The sequence below is a fragment of the Cydia pomonella genome, chromosome 3, assembly GCF_033807575.1.
Source record: "Cydia pomonella isolate Wapato2018A chromosome 3, ilCydPomo1, whole genome shotgun sequence".
Classification (NCBI taxonomy): domain Eukaryota; kingdom Metazoa; phylum Arthropoda; class Insecta; order Lepidoptera; family Tortricidae; genus Cydia; species Cydia pomonella.
In genome coordinates, this window is record NC_084705.1 from 22,787,013 (window position 1) to 22,812,416 (window position 25,404).

Sequence of the window (25,404 nt, forward strand, 5' to 3'; positions counted from 1 at the left end):
AAAACCGACCAAAATCGGAATGATGTAAAGTATCCTTACGGACGTAACGGACGGGACGGCGAAGCGAACCATCGCATCTTCCATTCAATGGAATCGGACGTGACCAAAGTCGCGGTGTTCAGTACGCCATTCTTTTAACACTTTTAGACAGGAAAGTTTCTATGAAGTTTCTGAACGTTGTCGTAAATGTCAAAGTGCCGTCATATATACATTCATCTTCATCTCCAAATGTTCTCAAAATTTCACAAAAAATAGTTTTTATTTTTCACGCATTAATAACACAAATGAAAATAGTAGCTATACAGTTATAGAATATCAATCAAATGTGCAGCTATGACGCAGCCGAACCAAGTAAACGTAGACATTGAAAATGTTCCTCCATCCGAGGTTTCGCCTCGGAATAATGTTTTGGTCAGATTGGATTCAATTTCTAGGCCTTCGCCAACAAACAGGAATAATGTGGGGCTCGGGGACCGCCTTAGCAGTGTCTTCAGGGAGATTAGACCACTCGTTGAGCATGCGAGAATGGTAAACCAATTTTATTTAATTTGCATTGAATATTGATAATGATGTAAGAAACAATGATTAGTCATATAGCAGAAATATTTTATTGCCTCTTCAGATATGTAAATATTACAATTAATGACTCTATTTATTAATAGAAAATGAAATTGTGTTTATGCTGAAGTAGTAATGATTTACATCTCATTATCTTAATCATAATATTGTTTATCTATATTCTACACATATATCATAAACCCACTCTTATATTTTTATGCCTTTCATTATGTAGCAGTCACTAAAATTACTATTATTAAACTAAAACTGTCTTTATTGTCATATGACCCGATGGTGTGACAAGCTGGCTGACTTCGCGGGATTAACATGGAACAGACAGGCTACTGACAATTGGAATTGGAATAAGATGGGGGAGGCCTTTTCCCAAAAATGGGATTCTTTGTAATACCTTTGTATTACTAGGCTAAATAAATAAATAAATAATATTGTCAAAGTACAATTGAGTATACCGAAACCATAAAATGTACACTAGACCAGTTCATAATTGTTGTTTTTGCAATAATACTTTCAGGGTAATAATGCAAGGCTATCTCTTCCAACATGGCTTCCTCGGAACCCACCTGGCACACATCAAGCAACAGAAGTTCAAAGACCACAGAGTTCTATAGCACATGTGAACTTGGGCCCTAATGCCCAGACTTACATAGTGAACGAGAGGGTTGTGCTGGGGTCTCTACCATTATCCCCAACACATGGAATGAGTAATGTGGCCATTGGGGACCCTGAGGCTCCTGAGCCTGCTACAGACCACCAGGACATCAATGTGTCAGTCAACCCGTCTAACAATAACAATATACATGATAATGTGGATAATGATAGCCAAAGTGAAGATGGCACACAACAGGTAAGCCTAAAATATAACCATGTGTTAATATTAGGTCATGAAAATGATGCAAAAATTTTATTGAGTTATAGTGATGATAATAAAATGATGGATGCAACAAAAAATGGACTTAAGAGATGATGGTGATAAGACTAAAGTTGTTGAATTATTAGCTTACGAGTTTCTAGCTTCTCCACCAACAATCTTTGATTTATCATATTGATAAGCCGGGTCCACACAGAGCGAGCATACATGCAAGGCAATTGCCTCATGCACAAACTGGCCAGTGTAGACGTGCCTCGGCCGATTGCCTCGCGCATATGCTTGCTCTGTGTGGACCTGGCTATATTTGTTTTAGAACATTTTAGTATAGGTAATTTACACTCAAATCTGTAATTGATTGCAGGTAGTAGATGTGCGTGGAACACTGAACTTACTGATCCGCTATGCACCATTCTACTTTATTCTGTTCATCAAGTTCTTGTATGACGCGCGCGCGGGGCTCTTTGCCTTCTTCCTGCTCTTCTTCACATTCTCACACGGAAATGCTGCTGTTAAGAGGTAAGTTCAGTTGACTTTCAACCCTAAAATCAAAGAGAATTATAGAGGAGAGAAGAATACAGGCGTATTGTCATAGTAAATTTTGTAGTCAACTAAATTTCTTTTGAGACCCATGCTCTTTCAGTGATATGTGTTATCAAAGGGTCTTGCCATCCCTCACTCTCTCTTTACTCGAGTAGAGGCCAAAGGTATATCGCCATCTATTCAAGCATAAATTTGCCATGGCTCATGGGAGCCTGGGGTCCGCTTGTTGCACAACTAATCCCAAAATTTGGCGTTGGCACTAGTTTTTACGAAAGCGACTGCCATCTGACCTTCCAACCCAGAGGGTAAACTAGGCCTTGTAGGGATTAGACCCGGTTTCCTCATGATGATTTCCTTCACCGAAAAGCGACTGGTAAATAATGTAAATATCAAATGATATTTCGTACATAAGTTCCGAAAATCTCATTGGTACAAGCCGGGGTTTGAACCCACGACCTCCGGATTGCAAGTTGCACGCTCTTACTGCTAGGCCACCAGCGCTTAGACTATTTATCTTATACAAAGTTATATATGGATGATCTTGAATGTGATACCAATCTTTCATAATACTTCTGATAAAGCTAAAGATTTAATTTTTTAGCATGATAAGAATTGATAACTTACTCAACACACGAATAAATGCCCTTACCAAGGATTGCAACCCGGGACCCATCGGCTTCATAGGCAGGGTCTCTACCCACTAGGCCAGACAGGTCATCAAACTCTGTAAATGTAAAGTTGAGCTGGTTCCTTCATTTACTTGACTGTAAACACTAATTTAATTACTAACCATTACCACTGATTTACTCTCGCGGCTCGTGGCTCGGCTCGGCTCGCGTCTCAGCTCGCCACTCTCACGCGAATGTAAATGCAAATTAGTTTCCATTAAACATTATGCCGCTACATTTAAATAAATATGCTTTAAAACACCTTAACTGGATCCCAGAATTCCCGGATATGTGGGGAACAGTAGAGGAGTAGAGGGTAGTAGGTAGTAGTGCGATAAATCTAAGTTTTTACCATTTTGCATTTGAAACCGATGGGATTGGCTTCGTGCGACGTCCTGACAATGCTCTATGACCCAAAATACCAACTTCCAACAATTAACCACGGCGGCTCTCTAGTGGTATGGGGCTGTTTTATTTTGACAAAAGAATCTTCCCTGGGTGCCATAATTTTGGAAGATCATTCACATTCCAACAAGACCCAAAACATTTTAAATCTAGTAATGCAGTGATTCCAAAGACGGAGAATGAGTATATAGTCTATAGATATAGGATTTTCTATAGATAGGCCATACGAGTGTGCCCGTTAGGGACAGAAAAAAGCGACGAAATTAAAACACGTTTTAATATTCCTGACAACATACCAAAAAAACAACCTATTTTTAACAAGCAGAACCGTCTGCAATTAAGCTTAGAATAAATTTAAAAGTGGAAAAATTACCTTTGGATAATCTGGTTTATCTGGTGTAGTGGTCGGTCTGGTTAGGCCGCGAGTTCAAGTCTCACCCAAGACAGTATTTTTTCCACTTTTAAATTGTATTCTATGTACCTCGTGTGTTCATAAGTTTTGAGACGCATTTCAAACCTTAAATTTTAAACAAAAAGGTACTGGTAGCTTGCCGTGGCTGTTTCAGAATTTGAAATTGGAACGTTTTAATTAAGAAAAAATATTTTTTTTCTTTTTGTTGTCATTGTTTGTCAAAATGGCGGCGAAGAAACAATTGCGCTGTACTGTAATTTCATTGTATAAGGCGGGGAAAAAACCAATGGAAATTTTTAACGAATTAAAGAGTATTGGAGCTAGTCGCTGTTAAATATGCCTTCTGGCCAGGGTAGGGGCTGATGAGGAGGCACCAAGGAAACACGTCCGTTCAACATGGAATGTATTTCGAGAACGAAGAATTAAGCCTACCCACATTCAGTCGGCGCCTGATTACTAAATCTACCCACATATGTCACACCCCCCCACTTAGCCTATAGATACACTTATGCATTAGGTTAATAAGAATAAAATCATAATACTAATTGAAGTCGAACCCGTATCTTTTAACGGGGTTCCTAGTGCGGATCGGTCTGGGGCCCTCCCCGGAGGCCGGCAATGTAGGGGGCGCAGCCGGTGCACCCGGCAACGGTAAACCACTCACGACCCTTAACTCAGAATTGCTTGTTACCGGTTCTGGCACCCCTCCCGTCGTCGTATCAGTAGAAAATTCGTTTGGTGGTTTTACCGAAATCGGAGAGTTTGGTACGGACACATCAATCGTGCTTGACCATTTATTTTTAAGCTGATCGATATGTCGTTTGATGGGTGGACCATTTTCCCTACCAACTATATAGTTGCGAGATCCTACTTTTTGTTCAATTTTTCCTCCTATCCATCTTTCCCCTCCTGTGTAATTACGTGCCCACACTTCCTCCCCGATATCCAACTGTCTAGACGTACCTCCCGCATACTCGACCTGTTTACGTTGACTCTGAATAACTTTATCTTCTACTTGCCTTCTACATTTCAATAGATCTAGACGAGACCTTAATGTCCTACGCTGTAAAAGAACCGCTGGTGACGTCCCGGTTGTACTGTGGTCTACATTTCGGTACGACAATAAATATGACTGTAACGCTGCGTCTACATCGACGCCATCGCGCAGAGCTTTCCGAACTACTCGCTTGCACAGTTTAACTGCCCCCTCTGCGGCCCCATTCGAGGAAGGATGGTATACCGGCGCAAATGTTATCTTAATACCATTAAAAGTCATAAAACGCTCATACTCTTTACTAGAAAACGGAGGCCCATTATCCGATACGATCTCTTTCGGTAGTCCAAAACGCGCAAATGTTTCCCGTAATACGCGAATTACGTCAGCGGCCGTAGTTTTATTCATTTTAAAGACTTCAATCCATTTCGAGGTTGAATCAATTAACACCAAAAATGAGGCACCTTGAATAGGGCCCATGAAATCGACATGTAACCGTGACCAAACCTCTGACTCGTATGGCCAGGGTTGAGGTACCGCCCTAGCCGGAGCCGTACTCTCTGCTGTACACGCGGTACACGCTTTACAGACGCTTTCAATTGCCGCATCGATGCCCGGCCACCACACAATGCTTCGCGCGATACTCTTCATCTTAACTATCCCCATGTGTCCGCTGTGCACCTCTTTCAACAAAGAATCCTGCAATTTCTTTGGAATGACTAATCTATAACCCCATACTATACACCCTGCATCGATATATAACTCGTTACGTCGTGAAAAATAAGGTTTAATCTGCTCATCGGTACAAAATGTTGGCCAGCCGGATTGTATAAACAACATTACTTTCCTAAGAACGTCGTCCTTACTAACTTCTTGACACAAAGTCTTCCTTGTAATTGGCATGAAATTTTGAACAAAATTCAAATAAGTGATTTCGTGTATATTATTTTTACCGTTTTCCTGTTCGGAACGTAATCCTACTGGTAACCGAGATAGCGCATCCGCCGCGTTTTTCTCGCTACGCACGTATTCGATGTCATAATCATAACCCGCGAGGATAACCGCCCAACGCTGCATCCTACTCGCTGCCATTACCGGTATGCCGGACTTATCGCCAAAAATTGAGACTAAAGGTTTATGGTCAGTTCTTAATGTGAATTTTCTACCATAGAGATATTGATGGAATTTTTTAATACCATATATTATTGACAAAGCTTCGCGTTCAATCTGGGAGTACGCCTTTTCCGCCGAATTCAATACCCGTGATGCATACGCAATTGGCCGCTCGCCCTCTGGCGTCAAATGGGAAATGACCGCCCCCACCCCCACACTGCTAGCATCCGTGGTAAGAACCAGATCCAAATGTGGCGAGTAATGAGCTAAGATGGTACTAGAAATTAACATTTGTTTGATTTTGTTGAACGCTGACCTACAATGTTCGTCCCATACAAAATTAACATTTTTTTGTAAAAGCCTGTATAGTGGTGCCAAAATAGTGCTCACGTTAGGTACAAATTTGGCGTAATACATAATGAGACCCAAAAATGAGCGAAGCTCCGACACATTACTTGGTTCTCCTACTTCTTTAATGGCCTTAATTTTCTCAGGACACGTGTGCACACCCTTTTTGCTAATGACAAAACCCAAATACGTTACCGACGGTGCAAAAAAGGTGCATTTCTCTTTTTTTACCTTTAACCCATACTTCCGCAACCTCTCAAATACCTCCGTGAGAGTTTCTAAATGCGCCCGATCGTCAGAACCAGTTATAATAATGTCGTCCAAGAAAACCCCTACCGTTGGTAAGTCCGCAAACAACTGCTCTAGCTTCCTTTGAAATATGCCAGGACTAGAAGCTAAGCCATAAATTAAGCGATTGTACATAAACAAGCCTTTGTGGGTATTTATTACGGTGTATTGTTTTGAATCGTCTAATTCGAATTGCGCGTACGCTTGCGATAAGTCAATTTTCGAAAATTTATCCCCCTTATGCAATTTTGTCAACAAATCATCTACTCGAGGTACTGGAAAATGATCCACTTGCAAACATTTATTCAGTGTCAATTTGAAATCCCCACACAAACGAATAGTCCCATCTTTTTTCATTACCGGTACGACGGGAGTGGCCCAGTCCGAGGTGGGCACGGGCGTGATGATGCCGTCGCGCACTAGCTGATCCAGCGCACGCTCCACCGGCTCGCGCAGCGCGTACGGCAGCGGGCGCGCGCGCAGGAACACCGGCCGCGCCCCCTCGCGCAGCGCGAACCCGACCTTGCCGCCCGTGAACCGCCCCAAACCGTCTTCAAAAACTTCTTTAAACCTGGAACTGAACACATTTTCATCAAAGTTTTGACTAATATTTTCCCTTTCCAATTTGTTACATGGCACGGAAGTGGGCAAAGTTACCCCGAGTTCATGAATCCATTGTCGACCTAACAAACTTGTCATGGCCCTTTTAATTACATACAGATCTAATTGTTTGTTTACTTTGCCATATTGTACACTCACGCATAATTTACCTACGGGTATTACCCTTTCCCCGGTGTAATATCGCATTGAGACATCACTCGGATTTAATTTAAAATTCCCTAAAGTTTTTAAGTAACAATCATAACTAATGCAAGAAATACAGCTACCCGTATCAATTTCCATATCTATGTATCTCTTGTTAACTTTCATTGATAATACATATGGCGGATAAGCACTAAAGTCCTTTAAAGCCATTGAATAGTTATAGGTAACTACCTCGTCACTTCCCTCGCTGTCGTCATACGCCACCTGCCCATCCGCGTCTCCGTCATACAACGTGAACAGCTGTTCCTCGCGTAGTCTCGGGCACATCCTCTTCAGATGTCCATCTCGGTTGCACACCCGACACACGTAAGCCTTAAACTTGCACGTGTTGGAGTCATGACTGCCGCCGCACACCTTGCAGCCAGCTGCGCCGCCGTGCGCGCCGCGCTCGCGGCCGGCGCCCGCGACGCCCGGCCCGCGCCGTCCGCCCCGGCCGCTAGCGCCGCGCCCGGCGCCCGCCCAACCTCGCGTAGCCCCCGTGACCTTCCGTCCCCCGGCGGCTTCTCCGTGACCGTAGCTCCCCCGCCCCCGGCTCGATGCCACCTGGTAGACACCCGTACTTCCTCCATGGTTGTCTACTCGCTTCTCCATAACTGCCGATTCCGTCTCGGCCGAATCTATCGTTACGGCTAATTTAAAAGCTTTCTCGAACGTGATTTCCTCCTCTGCGAATAGCCGCTGTCGTATAACATCCTTCGATAGACCGCAAACAAATTGGTCCCTTAAATTTTCTTGCAATGAGTCCGCGCCAAAATTGCAAGTCATTGACATTTTCTTCAAGGCTGCGACATACTCAGCTATGCTCTCATCACTCGCTTGACGTCGTTGTCGAAATTTGAACCTTTCTGCTAATACACTCGGTTTAGGTTGCAAGTGCGATTTCATAATGGCCTTCAACTGATCAAAAGTCTTTGTTGCCGGGCGCGCCGGCGTACACAAATTAACCATAAGTTCATACGCGTCACTGCCTATCACAGTAATTAAAGTAGCCACTTTAACCGTGTCACTCACTGAATTCGCTATAAAATACTGTTCTAAACGCTCCACGTATAAGTCCCAACAATCTTTGTTCATATCGAACGGGGCTATCTTTCCGACTGCCATTGTAACTGTTTATTAACACGATTAACTAAACCACAACACTAAAAAGTTCGACACGTAGATCACAGTCCCGTCGCCACTGTTAAATATGCCTTCTGGCCAGGGTAGGGGCTGATGAGGAGGCACCAAGGAAACACGTCCGTTCAACATGGAATGTATTTCGAGAACGAAGAATTAAGCCTACCCACATTCAGTCGGCGCCTGATTACTAAATCTACCCACATATGTCACAGTCGCAATTTTGTATATTATACTATAAAGAGGTACAAGGAGACACAAAAGATTGACGACCGTCCAAGAACTGGCCGTCGGCGATCTGTAAGGACTCCTGCTAACATAAAGATGATCAAAGAACGAATTCGTCGAAATCCGTGCCGCACGCAGAAGAAGATGGCTCTTCAGACTGGCATTTCGCGTATATCGGTAAATAGAATACTTAAATATGATCTTAAATTAAAGGCGTATAGTAAGAGAAAAGTGCATTATCTAAATGATCGTCTACGGAAATTGCGGCTCCAACGATGTCGGATGCTGCTTAAGAAGCACGATCCTAGAAAAATTTTGTTCACGGATGAGAAGATATTTACCGTCGAGGAAAAATTTAACAGGCAGAATGATAAAATCTATGCCAAAAGCTCAAAGGACATTCCGTCTAACGTGCGAAATATCCAACGCACACATCATCCGGCTAGCGTTATGGTATGGTGGGGGGTTTCATATGAAGGCGTTACGCCACTCCACTTTTGTCACCAAGGTGTCAAAGTCAAAACTCAAAATTATCAGAGTGTCATTCTAGAGAACGTTGTAAAACCCCTATCTACCACTCTATTCGCTGGCAAGAATTGGATTTTCCAGCAAGATTCTGCACCATCACATAAAGCGAAATCTACACAAAAGTGGCTAAAAGAAAATTTGCCCAGATTTATTAGTACTGAGGAATGGCCTTCTTCAAGCCCAGACTTAAATCCTTTGGATTACTCTTTGTGGACGGAATTGGAGCTAAGGGCATGTCGAAAGTCCCATCCAAACCTTCAGGCCCTGAAACGGGCATTAGTGAGAGAAGCGAAGCGTATCCCTATTGAAAAAGTACGTGAAGCAATTGAAGAGTGGAAACCACGCTTAAGAGCCTGTATTAAAAAAAAAGGTGGACATTTCGAGTGAATTCTATTTTTATTTTACTAAGACAATGTTGTTTTATTAACCCTATGACTGTATCATAAAAATAAATTCTTTTCATTTATATAATTCGAGTATTCATTTTGTCTCAAAACTTATGAACACACGAGGTACATTGATCGGGTTCATTGTTACCCAGTATTCACCAGGGAACCGGTGGGCAACAACAATGCTCCTACCGTGTTGACGTGACATTTAGAACTTTTTAGAAGTACCTACGCAGAAATGAAGAGTAAGACTATCACAAACAAACAATACATAGGACAAACAATAATAGCTTTCTCTGCTACTCCTTCTGAAGGTTCCATAAGCCCATCCTCTTCGGTCATTTCTCTGTCTTATACAGTAGATCCTATATTCGTGAGAGTGAGGGTTTTGGGCAGGCCCAGCCAAAGTCCGGACTTGAGTCCGATCGATCATCTGTGGAATGAACTAAGTTGCCGTGTAAGTAGACGAGAAACGTCTAACCTCAATGAAAAGTTTGACTTATAATAAAGAAAAATTGGGAACTGAACCCGATTTTCTTCAATTCCGCTTTGATCGATTCGCTCCCTCGAAGATGTCAAGTACTAAGATATACAAACGATTTCATAAAATAAAATAAATATAAATGGTTTTGTACTCTGTAACTAACTGTTAAAATAATGTCATTGAAGTTTCCAATTTAAATCGATGTGGATGTTTTATTAACCGACTTCAAGATTTCAAAAGGAGGAGGTTATCAATTCGGTTGTATGTTTAATATTTCTATACTATTTAGTTTTTTAATATCTGGTGCTTTATTTCATGCATGGTGTTAAATTATTTATCTTAAATACAGCCGAATACCCTATTGGGGGTATCTTACCAGTCAACCATAGGGCAAATCTGAAATGTGTCAAGGTGGGTGCAGTGACAAAAAAAAAACATGTTAACTCCTTTTCTACATAATTAGACGTAGGACGCTGTCTTTTTAATTTCATGGTATGAAATCCAAAATTAACAATAATCGTTCTTTCACCGGTCTCCCTCATTTAAGTCGTTTTTTTATTTCTTAAAAATTATTTGTTTGAATTTATATATATATACAGATTGGTCCCGTTTTTGTCAAAACTCAGTTCTGATGATGGGACCCATGAGGAATCGAGGGAACTCTTCAAATGTGAAAGGCATACATATAGTGATTTTCGTATTTTCTTTAACAAAACAAAGCATTTACATTTGTAGAAGTGACATTTAATGAAGTGGAACTGCTGATGATGAACAGAACGGAACTCTTTAACGATGCATAATTCACGTTTGGCAATTTGTTCTCTTTGCATGTTTGTCAAGCAGTTAGATTTCCTAGGCACATTTTGTTTAATCACCTGGTACGAAATTCCTTATTGCAAATGTACTAATCAAATAAACACAATTATTCAATAGGCGGGTCGGGTTTTCTCTTAGTGGACCCGCCTAATCAAATACGACTTTTTGTCGCTACTATAAGTAGGTATAGTCGTTCGTTTTGTAACTGGCCCCGATCAGTTAATCCTTTGTCTATTGTAAGTAAAACCGCAAAAAATAATTCTAATTGGCGCGGGCTAGTCGCACGCTCAAAAAACCAGTGTAAATAAGTGCGGTCTCGGATAACGCGCCTTCGTTACGCATCTCGATGACACATTTTAGAATGGTTCTGTAGCGTTAGACTCGCCGGAACACAGTAACCGTAGAGGAACCACACAACCGAGCAACATGTTTTTCCATTATTAGTTCATTTTGAATCTTATTGTAGTTCGCATAGAGTCGGAAGTCAATAACCGGTTAAAGAGAACGAAACTTTATTTATGCAGGTAAGTAGCACGTGCCGTTTTACTTACAATAGACAAAGGATTAGCCATTCGGGCCAGCTTCAAAACGAACGACTACACTCCAGATTTTTATTAGGATGCAGATTTCAGAAGTTTGTCAAGGAGCGCATCACATTGCCTGTAAACGATGATCTGTTAGTGGATGCCCCTACAATTTGCACTACAAACCTGAACATTCCAAGAAATTAATAAGAAGAACCTAAGTACCGTAGTTTATTAGAGTATGATTGGATAATTTGTTACGCAGAGAGCACGCCGCACAACTGAACCGCAGCATAGTGGGTCTCGGCTTCGTGCTGGCGTGGACGGCCGGCTTCGTGGCCGTCGTGCACTACGTGTTCGGCGAGGGCAAGCTGCTGCCCAACGTGGTCATGTTCCCCGCCTACGCCGGGCCCATCGACGTGTGGGAGTTGCTGTGGCTGGTGGTGCTGACCGACCTCATCGTCAAGATCATCACGGTAGATGTGAAGATATTGCTCACTATGCTGCCTGCGTGTTTGCTGCCCTTCCAGAAAAGGGTGAGTTTTCTGTTTATGTTACTTTATCGTAATGTCGAACGACGGTAAACTGACATATACACTAAAAACAAAAAAAAAAGTGTGTTGTACATTTTTTTTTTAGAGTATCCCACGTAAATATAGAATGTTAACAACTTAATGTAAGGTCTAGTTCCTTTGATTGAACAGGTCGGGAAGGGCGTCAAATTTGTTGTAGAGCATCGTGATTCTAGAAAGTACGACCGCGTTATTGTATTTGTTACTGCAAAAAATTGCCTTGTAAGTACTCTTACACTTTCGCTGAGGCAATTATCATCGCAAATATCTTTGATCTCTATTTCAAATAAGTATACTTGCCGGGGCGAAAGTTTCCGCAACGATCATGTTAATGAATGAAATTGCATCATGCAACAAGATGTGTTCTGTTGATAACGTAACGTAAACGTAACGATAACGTTGTTGACAGGGTAAAGTGTACCTGTTCATCGAGTCGGTGTCGCAGCTTTACCGCTGCCTGCTGACCATCCAGCCCTGGCTCTTCTATCTCATGCAGTCGTACGAGGGCTCGGAGAAGATGGTCGGCATGTTCCTGGTGTCCATATACGTGGTGGCCAAGGTGGGCAATTATATACAAAAAAAAATGATAAACCCGGCTTTGAGTCAGTACCGCTTGTTTTTCGTAAGAACCTCCCTCATTTTGGAAGCCAGTAAAATAAATGTAGCCTATGTTATTAAAGATGACATAGAATATATCAGATTACAATTAAGAATAGACCATTTCATTCTCAAGTAGCCGTACTTAACATGCTGTAATAACCCTTTCATGTCAGCAAAGTGTAACCAAGCTTAAAGAAAATAATTACTATTTCCTTTTTAGCTGGTTGAGCTGCTCATGAGGATACGGCTCTTCAAGAACGCTACGTGGACCATGCTGCAGAGTGTGGTAAGATATATTTTAATCACTATTACAATGTTACTAGCTACTGCTCGCGATGTCGCCCGTTAACCTTCGTAGTGGTTGGAAAACCAGTGTTCTATTGCATGTAGCTCTCTTGATGTTCATGCATTTAACCCACAGAATTTCGGCACGAAGCCAACGAGCGAGCAAGTCCTCGCCGCCGGCGATGCGTGCTCTATCTGCCACGACGACTTCAAGACTCCGGTGCGGCTGTCCTGCTCGCACATTTTCTGCGAGCCCTGCATCTCCGAGTGGTTTGACAGAGAGCACACGTGTCCGCTCTGTCGCGCGTCCGTCGAGGACGGCCATGCGTGGCGAAACGGTTCCACGACCTTCGACTTCCAGCTGTACTAGTGTGGACGCTCAGCGGAATAGTGTGGCGAGTTAGGGCTCGGTCGAATCTTTAGGTTCAAGTTAAGTCTCAACCTTAGCCTTGACGTGAGCCTCTAAGGCTCGACCAAGCCATCTAATCCAATGCAGTGGACTTCATGGTATGGACGTTAGTGGCACTTTGGAGTTCTAAATGAGTTTTAGCGTGATTCTTGTTTTAGGTTAAGCTTTGGTTAATTAAGGGGAATGCCAAGCTGGTGTGACAGTAGGAACGAGAGAATTCATGTCGCTACGTCTGCCCCTTATGCCACGTGGATGCGGTCGCGTAATACGTGGCACATTTAGTTACTTGTATTTTGCCGCAATAGCCGACGATGGCCGTTTAAGATTGCCTTTTATGCATCTCAATAGGATTCATGTTGCAAGTTGTATTGTATAAAATGCTCTTTATCCTTTCGCACTTACACCACAACATGGATTCGTGGAACATGTTAGGAGTTTTGATTAATTTATATTAGAGTTCAAAGCCCACTTACACGGATCTAAGTTCGTCACGCCAGCGAAGATTGGCCTAAAAGTTAACTATCTCTGAGTTCAATCGGGCGTCCATTAGACATACAAGTGAAAATATTATTTGAATATTGTTTTGTAGAAAGCCTTTTTGTGTCAGTCAGTTCGTTATTTAATCTATGTATTCTGCTTCAATAACCTATTTTGTGATAATTTTACATAGGCTATCTTCTCTCCTTGGTTACAGATATATATTGAAGTATATTTACCTGTATATTATGTAACATATGTTTGTGGCTAAATGCAAGCGCTAGGTTCGTCAGCGTCCTGACCGGCCTTACCGCAACCGTGATATTACAGTGGTCAGTGTAGATAGCGTTTAAAGTTATATTTTCTTACTATCCTTGTTGTACATATAGTAGCGGCGTCGTGTTACAGATTGAGTGATATTACAGAAGAAACGCTAATCTTTAAAAACTTTTATTTAGTTTACATAAGTCACGCGGTGGGGTTAACATTCCTATTGAATGACAAGGAATAAACTGATCATAATAATAATAATGATAACTGCCGATTCAATAATAAATTCGTGGTGTATCTTCTTTAGTATTACGTAATCTATAGACACAGACAATAAAGTGGGGTAGATTTGAACCACGAATTTAACACCATTAAGGTAAGTTGATAAAAAGAATTACAGATTGAGAAATGATTACGAAACATGTTTGGCTGTCAAATCGTAGTTCAGAGTGGACCAACTGCTACAGCCAATAAAACAATTATTAATTGTATTGTCTTCCTGCTTAGCTTTTCGGTAGTCATGCCGTAAAATCCGGCAAAGTAAGGCAATACTAAAAGGAATATGTGAATCATGTTGTCTATTACAATATTTTTTGAACGCGCCTTTAATAATTTATATTTTTTTCTTTTATTTTGAAATGGATCAGAAATTATGGAAATTATATTAATTATTGCTTGTTTGTGTTTGTAATGTTCTTTATTACAATTAACGCGTTCACTGTCTGAGAGTGAAGATTTGTATAGTGCGCTACGCTGCGGACAGTGAGTAGGCGGGTTCACTCAGAACGAACCGCCCCGCGAGGTAATCCGCGCAGTGCAGCTGTCTTTGCGTATTTGTTGTTGTGTCAACACTATATCCTGCTGGATATGGGATGTTTTATTTATTAGTCTGAGTTTACCAGCCCGCCTTTGGATTCTTGCTTGCCACATATTTAGTTATGTACTTTGGAATTGGAATTATTGATTCATAAGTATTTCCCACTTTATGCGGCAGTGTTAAACGTTTTGCAATTATTCTTATAATTCATTAAGATTTAAATTGAATAGACGCGAGGTATTTACGAATATTACAAACAATGGCAATCCATTACCATACGAATAAAATTGAGCCTTATCAACGAGGAATAAGGTTGACAAAAAATATGTTTATGGCGCTTAGTACACTGGATCCGTATAGCATGTCGCTCCGATTTTTGAGCGAGACAAGGCTATGCGCGTATCATAGCGATATCCCGCTCGCACATGGGAGTGACGTGCGAATCAGATCCAATGTGATAACCGCCATAGTGGTGCTGATAGACTTTACCTCTTCGCGATAAGGTTTAAAAATGGTTAGTTTAGTAGTGTACCTTCGACCTAAACCCGCGTAGACAGTTGATTCTTTACACTCTCAAATTCCTAAAAGCCTGGACAGCCAAGGACCCAAGTTAAATTGACAATAACATTACTAGATCATGTGTTACTATGTGTGATAAACCGTACTCTTTTATTTTATATCCAATTTTAAATAGATCAGTTTTGGTTATTAACCACCCATTGTCTTTTGTCTTTCATATGTGTATGTGTACATCGTAGTAATTAATGTTAAGCAGTGCTTTTTTATCTATGTTATTTTGATAATTTACTTTAATATCACGTCTATTCTTAATTTATTTGAATAATTGTCATACCTTTGATATTCGTTGTGGTAACTTGAAATGTAATTACATGTTCAAAAGAAATTTTCTTGTAGCTTTCACAAAAGATTAAGTAACGATTTCTGATTGAATTCCTATGAAAAGTACTGATTTTGAAGACAAAAATTATGATTTGAATCGCATTTACGTTATGGGTGATTATAGTTTTCGGCTCAATTTTAGTAATCTAGATTGTTTTTAGGTTAATTCCATGATTCAATAATGCCAAAACAAATAATATTTACATTAAATTTCACGTCACAATATTACTTTCCCATTCAAAATGAACAATGTCATAGATCTGAAAATCGCATCAGTTGGTGATATACTTTAAAACTTAAAAATGTAATAATACTGTGTAATAATGGCAAACCAAAAAAATACTTTTAATTTGCCTTTTATTTTGCAAGTAACATGGAATAGTGTTTCACTAGAATACCTTTAATTAGGTGTTGAATACATATGTAAACAGGAAGGTACGTCCGTTTAGGGGCATAAATGTTATTACATTCGGACTAATTGACCATGGGCATTATGACACTTGGACATATATATCCACCTAAACGGGTACGTCCAGTGTATAAGTTTAGAGTTGTATAATTCCATAAAATTCTTTGCTGGTACAGTCAACCAATTAGCATCCTAGGCCACTATAAAACCTTGTCGCGTTAACTACTAGATACTTGACACGCATCACTCAATAAGCACTGTCGTAGAAGTCATGGCATGGTTCTATAGTGGCCTAGGAATCAAATTGGTTGACTGTACATGTTACCATCTTTCTACAGTAAAATACAAAAACTGATGTTAATTTACAATTGAATTACTGAGGATACCTACGCATCGAACTTATATGTACTAGGCTACTTGCTATCGCATACTTAGCCACAGTTGAAATTAATTTTATTCAAGTTTTAATGTTCTTGCGTAAACTATAAAATGTATTCTGGCTTTAACGGTTTTTTGCTATAAATCATTACAAATAATTTCTACTACCTACCTATTTATACGATCTTCATTATTTGTCCGTATGCTACGGAGACTGCTTACCATCAGGTGGGCCGTATGCTTGGTTGCCACCGACTACTAAAAAAATAGTACCTACTATAGAGCTTGCGAATGCTTAGCTATATTGCAGTTTCTTTAACTAAATAAATTCACCGATAATCAGCCGTTTTTAGGGTTCCGTAGTCAACTAGGACTACCGACTTTACTCCGTGATTGTTAGTGCCAGTAAGCTGCAATTTGGCATGGATATATTAACCAATCATGCCGAGAATGTGGTAAAATAAAAACTACAAAAAATTTTGGATACTTCCCCTACACGTAAAGTGGGGATGTGTTTTTTTTTCGCTTCAACCCTATGGTATGGGGTGTTGTTGTAAGACTTGTAAGTCTTTCAAAAGGAATACAGGTTTTTGACAACCATTTTTTGATAAAGTTAATATTTTCGGAAATAATCGCTCCGAAATAAAAAAAAACAAAAAAAAAAATATGTCCCCCAATCTAACTTTTAAACCATGAGTCCAAAAAATATGAAAAAAAAATCCTGAAGGTCAAGCTTAATAAAACTCAATGAAAACTATTGCGATTATGATCGGTTAAGACGTTTCTGAGTAATCGTATCAAGACTTCCCTTCTTAGTAAAAAGACCTACATAGTGCTGTAAAGGTGCAAAGGTACCTATACTACTAACTCATAACCGTTCAAGGCAGCCTATTGTGATGGACGAGTATTTACGGAACCCTACACGGAGCATGGTCCGCCATGTTCTTAGTCAATTTTTACAAACGATTTTGGCCATAACATCAAACGATATGTAAAATATTTCAATAGGTGTAAGGACATTGTGATAAAAATCATGAATCGTGTTATTTATTTTATACCTAATTATGAATCATTGCTCTATTAGTAATAAGTATAAGCCCTTGCACAAATCAAGATTATTTATGTTGATTCTCCATACGGAAGTACACGTCGCGTCATCGTCTCGTACTTTCGGTTTATAGGGAGCGTGCATGAACTATAGGAGGCAGCACAGGAGCCGTCAGATTTTTGGCGCGAGGCGTAAATGTGATGTTTATTGTTCCAATGTAGCCCACAAGATGGCAGAACCTATCATGCACAACAAAACACGTGACGTGTAAATTTACATGTTTATTGTTCCGATTCAGGCCACAAGATGGCAGACCCTCCAACGCGCACGGTCCCTATAACCATTTACCTAGTCAGATTGCCAAACTTTACTTTTGCTCATATAATGTATTATCCACATTTGCGATAAACTTACTTTACAAAAAAAGCGCTGGAAATGGAATCTGTTTGCATAATCAGTCATCTTCTAGAAATAAACCTAATTTTCTTCTACCATACCCCCAGATGTTGTAAGGCGGCATTTGAATATTGTTACGCGTGCCTGTACAGGTAAATTACCTCTAGTTTGTCATTGATATTGTTTTACTACTTTAGATTATATATTACTTTAACGTAAATAGAATAAAGACAATATTTGAAACACTTCGCCTAATAGGGAATATTACGAAAAACTCTGCGTAGAGGGCGCCACGTCCACATTCTGAGGGCTTACCATGAAACACGAAAGTGGATATTTCGTTATCTGCCTCTCCATCACTCTTGCCTATTCGAGCGATAAAGAGGCCAGATAACGAAATTTCTATTTTCACGTTTCGCGGTAGGTCTGTAAAAAAAACCGCTTTGATGCATCAATGTCATAGTAAAAACACCGAAAAACTGTTTAAGGCTTAAAGTTACTCCATGGTTTATGTGATGTGATAGTGCTGCTCTCTGGGGGCAGAACATTGCTGTAATACTCTCTATAGTATGATGCGTTTAACATAGACTACTATAGGGAGCGTGCATGAACTGAGGAGACAGCACAGGAGCCGTCAGATTTTTGGCGCGAGGCGTAAATGTGATGTTTATTGTTCCGATACAGCCCACAAGATGGCAGACCCTACTATGCCCAAGAAAACACGTGACGTGTTAATGTACATGTTTATGGTTCCGATTCAGGCCACAAGATGGCAGACTCTCTAACGCGCACGGTCTCCCTATTATTAGAAAATGTAAAGTATAAAAACAATTCGCAATCAGAAAAAGGGTATAGTTTCTATTTTTCTCCGTGAGCTTCTACGGATTATCGTCTTATCTATTGTTTAAAAACCGCAAAGGCGCGTGCCACTATGAAAAAATGGTCAAGCCGCATAGGTAGCGTTTATTGAATTACTACTCTATTGAGCACGGAATAAGATTCATTATGAACTAATACAGAATTCTAACAGAATAGCTGTCTGATCTCTATTGGTGCGTCTAAGGTAGGCGACTAAACGCTCTCAAACCAGCTTAACTTGTGACACTGCTATCCGAAACAAAGATACGTATTCGAAGACCTCGCTTGCACTGGTAATGCGAGCTCACGGCTAGCTAGCGCCAAGGAAGCAATGTTATGTTTCTCGAGGAGCAGGTAAAAAACAGGGCCGGATTTTCACACAAATATATTTGGGTGGTTTTACGTTCTTTAATTTAAAGAGATAAAACATAACACTATTTAAATAGTAGGTACACATCTAACAGAATGGGTTTGTGAGCAAGCTGGTTTGAGAGCGTTTAGTCGCCTACCTTAGACGCACCAATGGAGATCAGACAGCTATTCTGTTAGAATTCTGTATTAGTTCATAATGAATCTTATTCCGTGCTCAATAGAGTAGTAATTCAATAAACGCTACCTATGCGGCTTGACCATTTTTTCACAGTGGCACGCGCCTTTGCGGTTTTTAAACAATAGATAAGACGATAATCCGTAGAAGCTCACGGAGAAAAATAGAAACTATAACCAAGGTGTACTTATTTATAACATGTCATGAACATTCCATTTACCTATAAGTTAATTACCTACAAGGTGTTCTATTGTTGTACCTATAATCTAACTTTATGTACATATACAAATATGTTGTTACCTAGACTTGAATTACAGTGCTTTGAGATATTTTCGAAGACGGGTTCGTTCCGAAAATGTTCTTTGAAATAAAGTATAAAAGGCAAAGTATTGTACAGTGGCTGCAAACGTGCATACCCACTTTATGAATTATTCCTTTCATAGTAATGTGCACTTTTGAAGCCCACTGTAAATCGGATAATCAGTCTTTTTTCGTGGTTTTTACCATTTTCGGAATGACCCAAAGCACAGTTTAAAGTAGAGGAGTATTGTGAATATGAATGCCACGTAGAGGACTGCGTCCGAAAGGAGGACACTATTTTGGAGCGGAAGGTAGTTGACAGGCTACGACAATGCAATGTTTACGAAGATTCATTAGATCTTATAGGTTATAGGTATTCGCGGGCTTGGTTTCCGCAACTCGCAACTCCATTAGATCTAATCTTTACTCTGATCCATCAGTATGTCCTGATGGTATCTAATGGAATCGGCGTCGGAAAATATATTCAAACCTCACGAAAAATCGAATGCCAGACAAAAATCCGAATACCGCAAAAATACATTGCGGTTTAGTAACGAAGTGTGGCAGTGTCACGAACGCAGTCCTCGGCACCAGATATTGTGGAGTGTTACGTTACTCGAAACGGACTCTTTGTTACTAAGGAATAATGCACGTGGTGCTCGATAAACTCCTTTTGAGACGATCCGTAATAACGAAGCAACGAGTGACTTAAACTGTACCTCTGTATTATGAATTAATGAGAACCCCTGTAGATAAAATATATTAATTAAAAGTTTACCAAATTGAAATTTCAACTGTGTTTCATTGTAATAAAACAACTAGTAAGTTTAATCACATTTTTATTCGTTTACTGTAGGTATATGATTCACATAACATAATAATTATAGCTTAGAATTACTTTTCGCCTACAAACGTGAAAAATTAAATAATTTAGATCGTTAATAGTAATTATTCAAAGTATCACAAATATCGGATAGAGTAACACTGCTTTAGAAGCGCGAAGCATCTATCAGAGCGGGCGCGCCCGCAGCTCTTCCCTTCTCCTCTGCGACTCCACGGTTCCGGCTGCTCCGGTGTTTCAGTCAAGGTATTTAAATATCTACACGGACAAAGTGACAACATTATGTATACACGCTCTTATTTCTCATACATTAAGGTACACACAGATATGTTTGGCACTTTTTCCGTGTCGATTTTTAATACCATGACTGTACCACCGCGAGCCCATACAGTCGTCGGTGAACTCTATGTCATTAGCATAAGGTTCACAGTCGGCTGGCGGTGGGAACTTCCGGGAGTAGCTCACTAAACCTACGCCGCCGGAACTCCCGGGCCCGGCGCCCGAGGCCCTGCCTAAACATTGTTTATTTTATGAATGTAATGTTTCCACGGCAGTCACATCGATGTTACAAGTGCGACGTCTCCGTTTTAAATGATTAATACTGTACAGTCTGAACTCGCGTTGAAATGTGTCTCTTAGCCATGATTCATTACATTCATAAAATAAACTCAACATAACATGAAACAGGGGTAGGGCAACAAAATAATTCTTAATCCTCACTGCCAGTTTACACGAGAGAGAACAATCAACAAATATACCAAATGCAATGCGACTAGTATTAAAATGTCAGTTGTCTTCGAAATACACACAAGCTCGTGACCGGCATACAGTCGGCATCAGATATATCGGAGCGGCGGAAGTACTCACAAATAACACGCACACTAACGCCTTGACAACAGAGGCGTGTACAGATATTTGTGGGCAACTCAGCCGCTCCGATATATCTGATGTCGACAATACATGAAACATTCTACTGATACTATACATTAATCGCATGTGCAGGACGGAAATTAACGATTTGTCTTAAAAAAACCATAAATACAAGTCATCTTATTGTCTGGTGGAGGTAGATTACCCAGAGTCTCGAAAAAGAAGAGTACTTGAGCTATATATACTACATACAAACTTTGTGATTACAGAGGAGACGATGTTTTTGAAGACAACATGCACTTATTTTATAAGGAATTTTAACAAAACTGACTCGCGTGAATGCATTTGATATTTTCAAACACCGCAACTACTGCAAAACGGAAGCTAAACGTAGAATAGACAATACAGCCGATAGATTATTGCTGGACCGGCTCGGCCTTGCGAGTGCAATATCTGACAAGGTACATTGATAAATCAGTTGTGCCATGTACCTCAAAACAATCTTTCGCCGAACTATTAATGATCCGTGAAATGCAAATTTTTACCAACGCGATAATTAGGACGGGATGTGAAACAAAGCTCCAATAAGGATTCCACATCACTACGGCGGATCTAAGGTTTATTTAGTTATTCCAGTTGTATAGCAGAGAGGCGTGTAAAGCACCATAACATATTCCTCGTTGTCAGGACAAAACGTATTTCATACGGACTACGCGTCGATAAAAATAGCAATTATAGCGAATCACAACAATCCCGGACTCGGCGATTCCACGCACTGCACTCCACTCACTACTAGTCTGTCTCGTCAGCACTTACACTACATTTCACTTAAGTCTATTTTACGTACGAGTCCCTTTAACACGAGCGCCAGTTCCTCTACACAATAACGCGATAGGGTATTAAATCAAATGAGATATTCGCTCGCTCGGGGCGCGGGTCTCGCGGGCCGCGGGGGAGGAGCGGGGCGGGGCGCGCGTTCGTTACGAGTGGCGCGGCGGCGCGGCGCGCACCAGCCGCGTCTCGCAGGCGGCGCCGAGCTCGGCCGGCGCGGCGGCGCCCGGCGGCGGCGGCGGCGGCGGCGGCGGCGCCTCGGCGTCGGGCGGCGCCGCCGACCCGTACAGGAACAGGCTCTTGAGGCGCGCCGAGCGCGACGACGTGGACGGCAGGTCGTCGGGCCAGCTGGCGCTGGCGATGACGTTGGCCGTCACGTCGGCAGTGACCTCCAGCCTCTGCGGCTCGGGCTCCGGCTCCGGCTCGTGCGGCTCGTGCGCCAGCGAGCCCGCGAGCGCGGCTAGCGACGGCGCGCGCAGCTCCACCGCCGCCGAGCCGGCCGACAGCGATGCGTCGCCTGTGACAAACCGAATGTCAAATTATATCGAAAGTTGTAATAAATAAAGCAAGTTTTTTATAGACATAGACAGAAAATTTTTATTCAACATCACATGAAATGGCAGAGTTAACAGACAGTGACATTTAATACAAAAAAGCCTTAAATTAGACTTAAAAACTAAGAAATTGAGTTGTATATATAAGGGAGAAATATTCATGAGTGTTAAAAAGGAGCTTGCCTCAGCATAGTGTTGCAGTGTATTTACTACAACGCTGGTTTTCAGGCAGACCCTTGATATATTATCCCTTACTCGCTGTTAGTCGGAAACTAAATGGCTTAGAGTTATGTTATTATATTTAAGTGTACACTATATGTATTATTATTTGGACAAAACAAGTGCTAATGTGGTGTGAGCTAAAACGAAAAGTAAAGTATATTAACTTATAAGATTGATACGAGTAAGATAACATAATGTAAGATATACATGCATGCAAATATACTTAAAAAGGTAAAAATAGATAAATAAAGACATAAGGTGCATAAATATTATCATTATAAATATGACGGCGTGGCTCTAGTACCAGGAGGTAGCGTGATTTGTATTGCTATAAGATGTTGTTTAATTCGCAATTTAAAACTACTTACATTATTTAAGTTTTTGAGGGGTGGAGGTATATTATTCCAGCATTTCGTTGCTGTATATTTGAAGCTACCTCGAAATGTAGCAGTATGTTGACGTGGTAATACCAATTCGTTACAAACAGATCTGATGCCATACAAGCTCGACCTGCTAGCGCGCCATGTGAACTTATCGTACAGATACTCTGGCTCGGAGGTTTTAAAAACTCCAAACAACAAAGATGACAGGTGTAGTTCTCTACGAAGTGCCATTTTGAGAATACCCGCTGAGTTTAAATAAAGTGTCACATGCTCTCGCGGTGGAATTCCGAAACAATAACGAGCACATGCATTCTGCACTCTCTGTACTACACGGTCAGTGCGGGCTAGTAGACGTGGACCATAGGCTTATGTCTACATAATCGAATTTAGAAAGTACAGTCAGCGTCAAATACTTCGTAGCAGTCAAAGTGGCCAAATAGTTCGGTACACCATACTAAATATATGGTGTACCGAACTATTTGGCTACTTTGCTTGCTACAAAGTATTTGACGCTGACTGTACCAAAGAATTACAAAGTTTGATTCGCAGATCGACACTGAGAAAATTCCGGATTTGATAAAGTATTTTGAGTCTATAAAATGCATTTCTTATAATTTCCGCAATATACCCCACGAAACGCAATGACTGATCCATTAGTAATCCCAGATTGCGTGCCTCCGATACATGTTCGACTTCATTTCCCGCGATAATAACTGCTGGTTTATGGCGTTCGATCCTCTTAATTTGATGTTTAGAGCCAAATACCATAACTTTAGATTTACTTGGATTTAACACCAAGCAGTTGGACCCTGACCAGGCTGTAATAGTTTCTAGATCTTCATTTAGTTTGGCAACAGCGTGTCCTGTATTATTTGGATTAAATGAGATGTAGATTTGAATGTCATCAGCGTAAAGGTGGATATTACAATGCTTAATGGAGTTACGGACATCTGCGGTATAGAGAATAAAAGGCAGTGGACCCAAGATAGAGCCCTGTGGTACTCCTCTGGAGACAGTAGATGGCTTTGACTTTACACATGACCCTGTATCATTTTGAAGTTTAACGATCTGAGACCGACCACTAAGATAACTGGCAAACCATGCAAGTGTCTGTGACTCAAAACCGTAGTATTTCATTTTGGACAATAACAATTGAGTGTTAATAGCATCAAAAGCACGGGAACATTATACACGTTTACGATCAAAGTACCGAATATATAATAAAACCAATAACGTGTAGGTACCGACCGATGCTGGGGTCGATGTGGCGCGACACGGCGTCGGGCTCGGGGCGGCGCGCGCAGCCGCCGGCGCGGCACAGCGACACGGGCACGACGCCGTACACGTAGAACAGCAGGATGGGCACGCCGATGCCCACCGCCAGCCCCGCCACGATCGGCGACACCAGCAGCTGGAATATTATATACACGTTTTAATACCGGATCCCTCAATACATTCAATTACTGTTGGAGGAAAAAATACCCTATATATAAAAAATACACCGTTAAATTATTTTTCACCACACCCACTGGTAAGGCCCTCTTCACTATTGAAATAAAAATAAATAAATATAATTCACTTTTAAATGACGTTTTTTTATTACGTTCATTTCGATTTGATCTGGTTTGATTTTTTGGTATTTCATAGTACTATTTTCCTCACGTTTGTGTGGTGAAAAATTTTGTGTTTCACTCGGAGGCAAAGTTTGTTTAACCCTCGTGCTTTGAAACCCTTGCAACGCTCCAGGTTCCACTTCTTTGAATCTTTCGCTTGCTCGGGTAATATTAGCACGACACAACTTTGTCCCCTTGTAAAACAAATAACTATTACAGCCCCCAAAAATATGAAAGTCTTCAAAGAGTTTCCCTTTGAACATAATTTATTCATAAATTTGCGCGCGCACCCACATAAGTTCAGATTTCGCCGATTAATATCAAACACAAAGCGGCTAGAGGTACATACTGATACATTACCTATTATGTGATCGGGCTAGCAATAGGGAGCTTGTGTCAACTCTACACAGGAGTGCTGCGACAGCATCTCGCCCGCAAGATAGACTACCCGTCCCTCTCTAAATAATACAGTTAAAAAAAACGGGTAGTCCATTGTACAGGCCTACCGAAGTGTAATAGTTTGAAGTGACAATGTTAAGTTATTAAGCTTTTATATGTGTGTGGTGGTCAAAAAATCTAGGTTCAAGCCTTGGTTGTGCTGTATCAGAGCAAAAAAAATAGTTCTTGAAACAAATGCTAAAAGATGACTAAAACTTTGGTCAGGATTTATCATATACAAGCAAGAGGTTTATTCCC

The 25,404-nt window shown here is 40.8% G+C and overlaps 2 protein-coding genes across 3 annotated transcripts in view; one reads left to right on the top strand and one right to left on the bottom strand.

Moving 5' to 3' along the window:
- The first annotated feature begins 55 nt into the window (after window positions 1-55).
- On the top strand, window positions 56-20,188 carry LOC133516330 (E3 ubiquitin-protein ligase RNFT2). The gene is made up of 7 exons (XM_061849220.1): window positions 56-528; window positions 1,091-1,423; window positions 1,809-1,963; window positions 11,394-11,664; window positions 12,110-12,259; window positions 12,521-12,586; window positions 12,722-20,188. The coding sequence occupies exons 1-7, from the start codon at window positions 334-336 to the stop codon at window positions 12,953-12,955; spliced, it is 1,404 nt and encodes a 467-aa protein (XP_061705204.1). The 5' UTR covers window positions 56-333; the 3' UTR covers window positions 12,956-20,188.
- Window positions 20,189-20,216: 28 nt separating this feature from the next.
- The window catches only part of LOC133516328 (E3 ubiquitin-protein ligase RNF19B-like), a 76,019-nt gene continuing 70,831 nt past the window's right edge, over window positions 20,217-25,404 (bottom strand). For both annotated transcript variants that reach the window (XM_061849217.1, XM_061849218.1), the window contains exons 8-9: window positions 24,344-24,506; window positions 20,217-22,453 (exon numbers count right to left, since the gene is read on the bottom strand). In XM_061849217.1, the coding sequence (XP_061705201.1) occupies window positions 22,086-22,453; window positions 24,344-24,506 (531 nt within the window). In that variant the 3' untranslated portion in view covers window positions 20,217-22,085. The remainder of the gene's footprint in view (window positions 22,454-24,343; window positions 24,507-25,404) is intronic.

Excerpts from the sequence above, each read along its gene's own strand:
- LOC133516330 (XM_061849220.1), top strand. The coding sequence starts at position 334 with ATGACGCAGCCGAACCAAGTAAACGTAGACATTGAAAATGTTCCTCCA. Across the intron at positions 1,424-1,808 it reads GTGAAGATGGCACACAACAG|GTAGTAGATGTGCGTGGAAC; the intron begins GTAAGCCTAAAA and ends AATTGATTGCAG. Across the intron at positions 12,587-12,721 it reads GGACCATGCTGCAGAGTGTG|AATTTCGGCACGAAGCCAAC; the intron begins GTAAGATATATT and ends TTTAACCCACAG.